Below are 12,337 nucleotides of genomic sequence, written 5' to 3'. Positions count from 1 at the left end.
AGATCTGTGTCACTGAGATTAAAAACGGTGAAAAATGTGAGCGAATCCCAAGCAAGCAAGCACAGCAAAGAACTCTACATCTGTATTCAGTTTTACATGGTTGCAACACAAAAGATCTGCGAGTTAAATCAAATCCATAAAGGAACTTTGCATCATCTGGGGTGAACAAATGCTACAAAATGAAGAGAAACCTTCATAAAAGCTGCTGTGAATGACAAGTTGGACTCTGAAGGGTTTTGTGTGTTCGCGTTTCTTCTCCAAATGCAAGTTTTGCTGTCCTTAATTGAGCTTGGGAGCATTGAAAAAATGCCCGCGCACATGTGCACACAATAAAACTTTACAACCGCTGGAAATCTGGTCACAGAGAGCAATATTCAGCAGGATAAACTGGCTGCTTGTGCTTCGACAAAGCAGTGAAACAAGGATATTGAACGTTGAGACTCAGATTGCAGATGTGATATAGTTACATTTTTGCTCTGAAGGGACATTTGGAGTTGATCTTTGAGGGGAAACAGCTGCATGAAGGTACAAACAAGGATAAACTGGAGAGTAAGAGAGTGCATAATGGTTTTTTACTAACAGAGTTCAGGAAATGCTCTTAAGGAAAGCAAATATAGAGATACAAGGTCTTCTTATAGTTTTTAAAGGGAATATATGACGTATTCATGCATGTTTCTTTACAACAAATAGATGCAGACATGTTTGTATGTGTTTGTGCATGCACACATTGCACAGCCTTTGCATACCGAAGCATTAGTCAACATTCCCCAGCTGAATGAGGGGTCGGAGGTCACCAACACTGCCAATATCTGATCCTGGAGCAGCATATCTTAACATCTGTACTCACCTTTACTGAGCACAAGTGTTAACTTGCTGACTTTACTCACAAAATAACCATCATTGGTTGTGCTTTTACACATGATTCACCCTTTAAAATGACTTCAGTCTGACTGGTCGCCTCCTCTGGGCCGTTAAGTTGTATTTTTCACCAGCTTGTTTTGCAATGGAAAGCCCTCGCTAAAGTGGAGTCTGCAGGATTTGGTAATGTGTGTAACAGCGTGAAGTCTGGGTCACTGTGGGGGGTTTGGTTTCCAGCTTGACACTGTAATAGATTCACTGAGACCCGGGAAATGGAAAGGTAGTGAGCCGTGACCTCACATGTATATAGACACGCTCGAATTTCCATTCTCTTTATTCTTCCTCTGGGTTTCGAAGTTGAGGCTTCTTTCAAGACAGCTTGATGGTATTTTTCATGAGTTTACCATCTTTAAAGGAGCCTAATTGTCCTTTTTGAAGGTCAGATGTTTGCATCACTTTAGCTGTACATTCCCTCCCTCCTGCTCAGTCTGAGCTCCGTACTCTATAATTTTGGTTTTGGACTCCAGGATCCTCCCTGAGGACTAAACAGAAAACCCTCCGAACTACATAGAAACATCCCCAGTTTGTTTCTGACCACAGACAAAAACATACTCGAAAAAAGAAAGTTGCGGATGGCGCATATCATGCTATAAAACTCAACTGGGCCTTTCTTTAAGATGGCACCACCAAGCATGGAAAATTACAGCTTGGGTGTGTGGTTTGGACATTTAGTAAAAATAAAAAGACAACAAAGGAAAGTAGTAGTTTAGGCCTTTTGGATGGAAAATAATTGGAAATAGCCTGAATGTTAGGGAAGATTTTTTTTATTTTTTAGCTGCAAAAGTGGAAGACTTTGATGACTTTGATGCCCATATTTAAAAGTTGCATTAAATAACAATCGAACATTGCAAAAGAAACAAAAACTAAAGGCTGTTGTTCCACCTTTGTGATTTCATATTCTGCATAATAATCAAATGTGTTAGTTCAATGTTCAACAAAATCTCAATCTAGATGCATCTGAATGCTTTAAAGCTGCTATAGAAGCAACATTTTTATAGTAAAAATCAACACATGACTTTGTACGTGCTTTCTGTGGTGACGCTAACATAGATTTATCACTAAAGTTATTAGTTTTCTCCAGCAACACACAACTTTTAAGCAGTTTTAAGTTCATTGTTTTGCCTCCAACCTGTATAACACCAAATAGAAAGAACAGTTATTGCAGCTGATAATTGGCCACATTGCTGACACATTCCCCATATTAATTTTACAAGGTGATAACATAATATGTTTTGCTCCCAGTTTGTTTCCATCGACTCCAAGCAGCCAAAAATCCTGCAGGTTTCTTAGAGATCAGTTCCCTCGTGTTCTCGGTCCAGCTCAAATCTGAGGGATCTTGAATAATGCTGTACTGAAAAACCTCATAACATACCATATGATTTGATTTAATAAGAGGTATTACTGTATCACTGTGTGGCCACTGCGCCGAACACACAGACAGATATTTCCGCAATAGTGAGTGCTAGTTTTCCTACTTTCAATGTAAGCCTGATATATCCACAACGGATATATGAAATGTCTGTTTTTCCCCTCTGAGATTTGACTATTGTCATTTATTAGCGGTGACGAGTGACGATGTTTACCAGATGTGTGTGCGTGAACTTGAATTACTCATGTTGTGGGGACATAAAGTCACATTTGGGGGGACTGACTGAAGTCTTTTTCCTGCTATGATTCACTTTTCGGATGAAAACCTGGTTTAAAAATGGAGTAAGGTGAGATTTGGCTTAAAGACAAAGGTTAGGATTTGACAAGTAACATGAAATGAATAGAAGTCAATGTAATTTCCTCTGAGAAGTGATGGAAATCTGTGTGTGTGTGTGCACAAGAAAATGAGGACAGAAAAACAGAGAAATCTAGAACATAAAGCAGCAAAAGCAGCAATAACAGGCCAAGCAGGAGTGGATTTTCCTCGTAGATGTTCCATAGTCTGAATCAGCGAGGGCGGCCTTCACGAGGATGTGGCTGTCTGCTGATGACTGTGGCTGGGATGAAAGGGAAGGAAGCCAGACAACCCTGGAGGATTCCTCCCTGAATCTGCGGGGAACACGCACACAAACTCACAGACCAAATGTGCATGTAAATGAGAGGCTATCCTCTTGATCTGGGGAGCAGATGAGCTTAATTGTTTCCATCCTCCTAAGCAGAAGGCAAGTGTGCAACTCTCCGAAATCAAATTACACTACACAGACTCACATCAGAGGATCTTTCTTTCTCTCTTTCTCTCTTTCTTTCTTTCTTTCTTTCTTTCTTTCTTTCTTTCTTTCTTTCTTTCTTCCTTTCTTTCTTTCTTTCTTTCTTTCTTTCTTTCTTTCTTCCTTCCTTTCTTCCTTTCTTTCTTCCTTCCTTTCTTTCTTTCTTTCTTTCTTTCTTTCTTTCTTCCTTTCTTTCTTTCTTTCTTTCTTTCTTTCTTTCTTTCTTTTTTTCTTTCTCTGACAAAACATTCCAGTGTAACCCATAAAAGAGGTTCTTACCCTCAATGATGGGTCAGCTACAGATGTTTGCAGGTTATTAAGGACCCTCTGACGTGATGAAACATGCCGGTCTCTGTTTTCCAACAACTTTCTTTCATTTTTTATATCGCAATGTATGTAAAGATATGCCAAGATAATGATGCCTGATATTACTGACATATTCCAGTTTTGATCTGTGTGTTCAGCTGATGCTCGAACAGTTAAAATCTTACTTGTTTACGGCATTTTTTTAAAGCCCTTTTTGAGCTTGACCTCAAAAATATGGCTGCCAAATCTATAAAATTGGTGAGAAGCATAAAATAGCATGAAGTGAAACTATCAAGAAAGTTCTTTTCTATGTCCCCCTGGCACTAAAGTGTATTTTTATCTTTCACTGGAGCTGTTCATTTCCCCTTTTTTACAATTATGATATTCTATCTTTAAACTATTTGGGTCGTGTCTTGGATATTATCCTTTGATGATTGTTATATGTCAAGACATTTGTGCTTTATTAGTGTGTGTCCTGCAGAGAGAGGAATGACAGACTATAAAAGATGACATGCAATAGAAGGTCTGCTATGAGTTCAGCTTTGTGAATGTATCCTAAGTTGATACTCCAGAGAAACCTATAGTGGTATGGATACATTTGAGGGATGTAAATCGTCTCTGAATCAACAAATGCAGCTGGCAAAGTTGTAAAAGTGATCCCAGTGACACCTGGATTAACTCTCTGAAAGTCCATAAAGATGTTATTGCAACTTGAGTCCATTTCTGTGAGAATCATCGCTTGAGACTGATTGATTTTGCTTTAAAGAGGCCCGACCTTGTCTGTTTATGTGGGTTTAAATTCTTTTCAATAAAGTAATGCGACCTCTTTGTGGTGTATAAATATACCCCCCAAAAATCCTTGACCATGAAATCCATACAGAGCAGTAAAATAGATACAGGGACACTCTATTCTTTCCTCAGTGGAAACAGGAAAGTGGTGGTAATTTCACTCTAATCCCCTCGGACATTTGTAAGGTGTCCTGGGATGGATTCCACTTCGGAGGTCATGGAGGGTCGCATACCTGGAATCAATTTTCCCGGTTGCTGCAGCAGCAAATCAAGCTTTACCCACAAGATTTCTGTATATACAACGACGTGAAGAACTTTAAGCTAAGCAAAAGGATACACAAATCCTTACTGCTTCCACTATTGGTGTTTTCTACAATATTCTCCTGTGTAAAGACTTCCTTGACGACAGTTCTGCTTTGTTTCACCGGTTTCAATTTAAAACCATGTGTATGAACAAAGACAGTGATTCAGCAGGCTCCAGTAAACTATAATTAGACCGGGCATTTCAGGTAAAAGGCATTAATTCAGCCTTTCATTTACCATAGAGTTAAGCTCACATTTTTCTTTCCCCCCAAAATGATCTGTAATTATGTTTTTTTCCATTGGTTCTCTCCAATAATTAGCATTTATATGCAGTTAGTATAAATAAAGTCATTGTCAGAAGTCAGGATCAACTTGATTATCTCATTTAGGGAAACTTATTTGGCAGTAGAGGCATGTAGTTTGAGGACACAACGGAAATCCAAAACACAAAATTGCTGATATTAAAAAACGTACTGTAAAGATAAATATGAACAATGCACGAGTGTAAAGTGTATCAGAAAAGTGTCCCCCATAGGCTGAAAGTGCATCATAAATCCTGACTAAGAGCTAATGCAGGGAACTTCTAACGTCACAGGTTAACTATCCAGGCAGCAGTTTGCAATTTGCTTCATTTTATTGGACATCAGTCTGGTTCCCAGGCTCCACGCAGATACTTTTTATTTAAGCAGCACCATACAGTATGTATTTCCCTCAGAAGTATCATAAACAGTGCTGGATAGTAGCTACATAAGTATATTTAGTCAAAGAGTGCACTTACAAACAATTTTGAGGTACTTACATTGTACTTTTATGCTACTTTATACCTCTTCTCCACTACATTTGAAGAGGAAATGTTCTACTTTATACTCAAAGGACAGCTTTACAACTTTAAAGAAGTGGGCACTTTTAGAAAACAACTTAGAGCTATAGATTAAACTAGTGGTTTCCAAACTTTATAGCTTTTGGTGTCTGACAAAAGCAGAGAGACCAGAAGACATAGACAACGTTTTTCTTTTTCATTTCATAGCAACTCCTCTCAGTGGTACAAAAAGAATAATAGTACAAGATGAAGAGATAAAAGCATCACTGGACCCAACAACTCGCATATGGAATAAAGAAACTGGGGGCAGCATAATCAAATCAGAACTGTACATTAGTGTATTGGCAGTGACAGGCAGACAGTGGAGTTTTATTAACTCCACCAAGTATCGATTCTTCCCTCTAAACCTCCCACATGGTTTAATTTCAATACAAGTTCAAAAATCCAATATCTCACCAGAAATCCAACCTTAGAAGAAAAGTCTAAAAGTTGAAAACAGATCTGTGTATCAGAACTTTGTAGTTACTTCTTCCCTCTCCCATTAATTATATCACGACAGCTGATTTTATTTGCTGTCCATGTGTACAAAATTAGATGTAAAAAGTTGAAATGATCTCAGCCTGCAGCAGCTACAACAGTAACATGCTGCTGACACTCTTATGTTCCAGCATTAATAATCTAATATATAATCTAAAATATAATAACATCAGTCAGAGAGACCAAACCAGTACTTTTTTGACACTTAAACTACATTTTTCCGCTAATATTTATGTAAATAAATTCAAGTAGGATTTTCCATACAGGTCTTCTACTTGTACACTCTTAAAACATGATGATTTTGCCACAAACAAAACAAGTTTGCATCTCTTTTTTGAGTTGTGACAACTGCTAATAAAACCACAGTTGGGCTCATAACTTTACATACCCTAGCAGAATGTGTAAAATATGTACCATTCTGTAATGAAAACATGAATGATCAGAGAAAATGCATGATAATAAACTAGAAAAGCACTCGGAGAGCGCATACCTCCGCCATGCCATTTGTCTGTCCGTCTGTGTGTGTGTCTGTGTGTGTGTGTGTGTGTGTGTGTGTGTGTGTGTGTGTGTGTGTGTGTGTGTGTGTGTGTGTGTCTGTTTGTCTGTTAACAGCATAACTCAAAAAGTCATGGACGGATTATCACCAAATTTTTACAGGATGTCCGGAAGAGCAAGAGTAAGAATCGATTAGATTTTGGAGGTGATCCGAATCACCGTCTGGATCCAGGCCATCTCTCAATTGTCCTTCGACCTTCAAAAAATTCCTGGATCCAGACGGTGATTCGGATCACCTTCAAAATCTAATCGATTCTTACTCTTGCTCTTCCGGACATCCTGTAAAAATTTGGTGAAAATCCGTCCATGGCTTTTTGAGTTATGCTGTTAACAGACAAACAGACACACACACACACACACACACGGACACACACACACACAGACGGACAGACAAACAAACTCCGGTGATTACATAACCTCCTGGCGGAGGTAATCAACAAACTAAAAAAAAATAGCACAAAACAACACACAAAGAAGAGGAGAAGATGTATTATAAATGATGTGGTCGCAACATAATGTACAAATAGGCTGAGCTTTGCTGAGACCCTGCAGAGTTACACATTTCACTCCAACTTTATCACTATTTTAAACTGTATCACAAATTGACTCATAATTCTTTCAGGAAAAAAAACACTGCAGACTTCACCAGCAACATAAAAGTTACCTTCCACTGCCATAAACTTCATATATCTTTGTTTCTTACATCACCTTGGCTTCCTGACTGAGGGAAAGTATGAAGACATTACTTCATTCGAGGAGGCCTGCACTGGCAAACCTCAGTGATCAAACACTTTAAATGTCAGCCAAAGCATTTGCCCCGACACATGTTCACAAACACACAATGGCACATCCGCCATATTTACACCAGGTGTTGCTCTAAATTGCAATGAGAGAAGGATCATCCTATAAAAAGCAAGTAGAGGTTATTAAAGTGATTAATCTGAATGTTCTGACACTCAGGTAGATTCAGCTCTAGCACGTCCTGCATGTTAAACTGTGTTTTGCAAGCCAGTGTTATAGAATATAGATGAAAGTTGTGTATCTGTTTGATATCATGGCAAAAAGGCACACGATAAAATGCAAAATGGTGCAATTTCTGCAATTTATTGATGATTAAAAGCTCTTAAAAGATCAAAATTTCTTCCAAATGAGTCGAGATGGTCCTCAGATAGTGTGCACAGCTGCTCCAGGCTCACACACATGGCTTCGGTTGACATTTCATGGAGACTCGGATTCTGCAAACACAGACAATCCTGTTCAGTACATACGTTTTTTTTCCTCTTTTTTTTCCTTTGTCTGCAAGAACCGTGTGAGTCAGGGGAGTTCAAGCTGGAGGGGGTCTTACAGTCTGCATTACAGTAAAAAAAGTTTTCCTCTGGGCCTGACACTCTGTGGAACAATGCCTTGGAATCTCCACTGAGATCCTGCAGAGACTCACAAAAATGACATCAGACTCTCAGCCTGCCAAGAGCTGCTCTCGGCTTCTCGGTGATTTATGTTTTAGGTAGTCCACTAAACTTAGATTTGACGGTGCAAAATATTTAGACAAAGTCAGCTCAGCGGGGTGAAGTGTGATCCAACAATGCGGACAATAAGAAGTCGGATGAAGTTTCCATCCCACCAACGAAACAAATTACAGTAATCATAACATCTCATGTAGACTGAACGATTGGTTTATCCTGTTCTATTATTCATCTTCAGGTAAAGACACCTCGAGGACATTTTATTCTAAAAATGCACAGATGATTCAGTCCCAGAGCTGGTTTTAAGAGGCTTTAAACATCTGCTTATAAAATGTCTCCAGACCCTTCGACTGAAGGACAAAGTCTCTGACATGAGAAATCGGAACAGCAGATTACGTGTACGGAAAATAACACTGCACATTGTGTGTGTGTGTTAATTAGGATAGTTAAAATGGCTTCCCAACACCCTTCCACACAAGAAAGAGAAGGACAAGGAGGCGGAGGAGTGTTGTAAAATTACCCACAATTCCCAAGTTGCATTTGTTGTGACTACAATACGGCAGTAAAACAAAGATCTGGACTCTGGGAAGTACAGTAAGTTTTTCCTAAGGCTGGTATTATGGGCTTTGGAGCAAACAAGAACATGTGGGACCTGCGTTCACATAATGTGACAACTATAGCTGCTGTGGCTCTTCACCTGTTTTGAGAAAAAAGATCAGAAAACCACACTAGAGCAGAAAAATTACCCTAAAATCCACTTCCCTGTGAGAATTTAGAGTTGCAATAACACACAGGATAGGAACCAGATATGGCACTTAGCTTCAGTAATATGTTTTCTTTTAGAATTTTGACATTTTTACGAGGTGGGTGTCTGTTTCTGAATGCTAATCTTGCACATATTTCCATAGAAGATCAGTATCGGCAAGAATAATACGATACCGGCCACTGTACATTCTGTTTAATGCCAGTTTTCAGCCCCCTCTGAGCTGCCTCTGGTGACTGATACCACAGTCATCACCCACATCTGTTGTAGATTGTTAAACTTCACAGCAGCTACTTTGAACTGTGTCGGAAAAAAAAAGAAATCAAGAACCTCAAACCAGCAATTATGGGCGAGATGACGGGAAGACAATCTGGAATGGACTTTTACAACATATAGAGTCAGCAGATTTTGACACTTTGAGGTGGAAGAGTAACGTGACATCTGCAGTACACAAAAAAGCTTGTTTTTCTTGATTCATCAATAAATAATCTGCAGTAAAATGCTGCTTTTATTCACTGGCTTTCAGTGTGCAGCATTCTCACATTTATCTGCAATCCTGACTTGTTCACCCCAAAATAGCGTTATTCTGGGCTGTGTATTATTTAGCCAAAAAAGGTAATACTAGTGGCACAAAGAGAGGCATATTTTTTTATCTCAAAATAAACTGTGGCCCGCCAGGACTCTGAAGTTTGCACATCCAGACTGCTGGAGACTTTTCAAGGTTAATTTGGAAACCTGGCTTCCACCAAACGCATTCATCACAAAAGGGCTGGGGCGATTTGTTCGGATTTAACAAGGGGCGATAAAATTAGGTCTGTGTAATTAACACGTTTAATTAGAAAGTCCATTAAAGAAGTCTGACTTGTTCATTATAAGGGGGTGAGTCGGGTGACGTTACCCCTTCGTCTCTTCCCCTCTTTGATTCCCTCGTGTTGCTAAATCTAAAGCAGAACCCAAACCATGAACAATGTGCCAAGCAAAACTGCAATCACTTGGAAAATCTGTCATTTCAGCTGTTGGCTTTGCGCATAAAAATAGCTAATCTGATCTGCCAGAATAACCAAATTTCTTGAGAATACAAGCAAATGGTCAGGCATGACATGCAGCAGAGTAACAGGCAAAGCCATTATTGTAATGAAGCCAGTCAGAAAGGTCTTGTATATACAGCATGTGCATGTAAATGTTAATGTGTGGTTGTCGTGGCTGCTTTCATGTATGGATTTGCATGCCTTTCTTCCAGGTGCACATAAAAGCAACACTTACCCTCACAGCATGGTAAATGCACATAGTTGTACCATATGTGAAGCCATATGGTATTATTGAGTTTTTGTAGATGAGAATTAACTAACGCTGAAAATGCTCTTTGAAGATGAAGTTTATTTGTGCAACAGTCTATAAATCAAAGATAAATCAGGAACCTACAGAGACACAAGTCCAGAATTGTCTTTTACAGTCTGTCATTGAAGAAAGATTAAAGAAATGGATTAAAAGTGCATTGGTGCATGTGGTGATTTTTGCAGTTATATCACGTCTTTACTCATTTATGTCAATGCATCATCCTCAAGAAACCCCTGTCTTCTTCATGCAAACTGACACACACACATTTTGTTGAGATAACGCTTCCCTGCAGCTGTTGCAGGCAGTGTGTAGCAGTAATCATGCCAGCTCCCAGAGTCAACTGTGGGAAAGAAGCTAACAGGAGAGCAGTAGAGTTGCATCATCCCCATCATTTCACCTTGGATCCAGGTCAGATGAACTCCCTTTCATTTCAGGGCTTTCAGTGCTCAGTCATTCTGAGTGTTCAGCCAGCTGGCCTTTGATGCAGCTCCAGTGTGGCCAATGAATGACACAGGTTGATGATATGCTGTAAGACTTTTATTTGCCGCCACCTGCTGGATAGACATTGCAGGTTGTACGTTTTTGGATTACATAAGTGAACTTGTTTAAGATTTTTACCTTTTTGTATACAATCAGATGGTAGCTTTAACAAGCAAAATATAAATATAGTTTACAGATAAAGAATCAATGCCAAAACATGTAATTTTGTTTTACAGAGGCACCTCCAACAGAAGACAAGGGGGCTCTGGAATCTCTTTGGCCACCCCTTTGGCCTCCATAGATCTTATAGGGTCACATTTATTCACTGAAATCGCAAAGTCCAAGTTTCAGTGAATGCAAATGCAAATTTTAAGTGCAAGTAAAGTCAGCTTTACATGACTGTACGTTTCATAGCGTGCATAGACTAGCGGCCAGTACGCTGTATGGTAAGTCCATAAACATCTCAGAGAATGCAAAAGAAACATTTTTTCATGCCTTTAGTTGAGGAAGACCTAAGTACATTACATGTAGCTGCTTACATTTGTTGGTTGCTTCCAGATATTTGTAGTAGTCTTCTGAGTTTATAAAACACCTGCAGCCTCAAACAGAAGTAGGAATAATATTGATCATCTCATCAAGAGCATCTCCAAAGTGAGACAATTGTGCACATTTAGACTCAATTACTAGTATTTGCAAATCATCCCTGACATGGAGACAGAATCTAACTTTAAATGAGTCTCATGTAAGTCCTTAACTGTGAGCTCTGTCATAGCTGGATAATTTTATACTGGAAAAGTCTTATCTGTTTACTGAAGTTAAATATTTTTCTGTCTGACAATATTTGCCCCGCAAACCTAGTGAGGATAAAGCGGTGTATAGAGAATGGATGGATGGATGGATGGACAATATTTGCAGCAGTGACATTTTTGTGTGCAAACACAGCAATATGTTGCACATTTTATTGCACCATAATTGATTGCAGTTCGATAAATTATCCCAAATGGACAGAATTTTAATTTTTTTTAAAAAAATCAGAAATAAACCAAGAATTTCTGGGTCAATGTGTGGCTTTTTCATCCCCTGTTCTTAAAACAGAATATTAGAAATTGTGAGATTCAGTCATGGTTTTTAGTTTATATTTGCCCCCCTAACATTTTCCGTGGCGCCATCTTGCCACCCCTTCGAGCAATTCCTGGTGACGCCCCTGTCGTCATACGCAGACGTAGCTTCTATGGTAACCACAACACGGATACCAGCTGGAGACAAATCTGTGATTAGCTTTGCTAACTTCAGCTGTTAAAACTTTATACGTGGTATCATATTGTATCGTCGTTTTAAAGAACGAAAAGACTAACCGCTTCAAGACGCTTGCAAAGACTCAAGAAGAAATCAACAAGTAAGACTTCTGTAGATTTATTTGTTTCCTTGTTTAGAAGACAAACACCGACACAACATTTATTACTTGTTGCCAACTCGTTAGCTAGCTCCCCTATTGTATTGTAGGACACGAGCACACACGTCAACCGTCTGGATAACTTTCAGAAAATAGTCATATTTAGTCAATAAGTGCGGTCAAAAAGGCTTTTTATTTTCTGTGCAATAATATGACAAGACAGAGTCACTGTCAGTATTTCAAAGGTAGTTTAAACGCCAATAAGGAAAGCTAGTGTTAGTTTGAATGCCACTGTTGTAGAAGATACATTTGTCATTTGGCGTTTTGTCTGACATAATATACAAAAAAATATCTTTGTCCTTTGCATGTACACATTTGTCATCGTACTGTTGTTGAATTTTATATGGATAAAGCTTCAGTCCCTTAAAGTCAACTATAAATACTGAAAGCATAGCAGCTCTGCACCAGTGTGTCCTG

General features: G+C 38.9%; 1 protein-coding gene across 1 annotated transcript in view; it reads left to right on the top strand.

The window, feature by feature from the left end:
* Window positions 1–11,697: 11,697 nt before the first annotated feature.
* The window catches only part of ccdc146 (coiled-coil domain containing 146), a 54,202-nt gene continuing 53,562 nt past the window's right edge, over window positions 11,698–12,337 (top strand). Inside the window, exon 1 of the mRNA XM_022202892.2 lies at window positions 11,698–11,863. Within this exon, the coding sequence (XP_022058584.2) occupies window position 11,863 (1 nt within the window). The 5' untranslated portion in view covers window positions 11,698–11,862. The remainder of the gene's footprint in view (window positions 11,864–12,337) is intronic.

This window comes from Acanthochromis polyacanthus, chromosome 1 (assembly GCF_021347895.1).
Source record: "Acanthochromis polyacanthus isolate Apoly-LR-REF ecotype Palm Island chromosome 1, KAUST_Apoly_ChrSc, whole genome shotgun sequence".
In the NCBI taxonomy this organism is placed as follows: Eukaryota; Metazoa; Chordata; class Actinopteri; family Pomacentridae; genus Acanthochromis; species Acanthochromis polyacanthus.
Note: the sequence above shows the minus strand (reverse complement) of the source record. Positions and strands in the feature narration are given on the sequence as shown.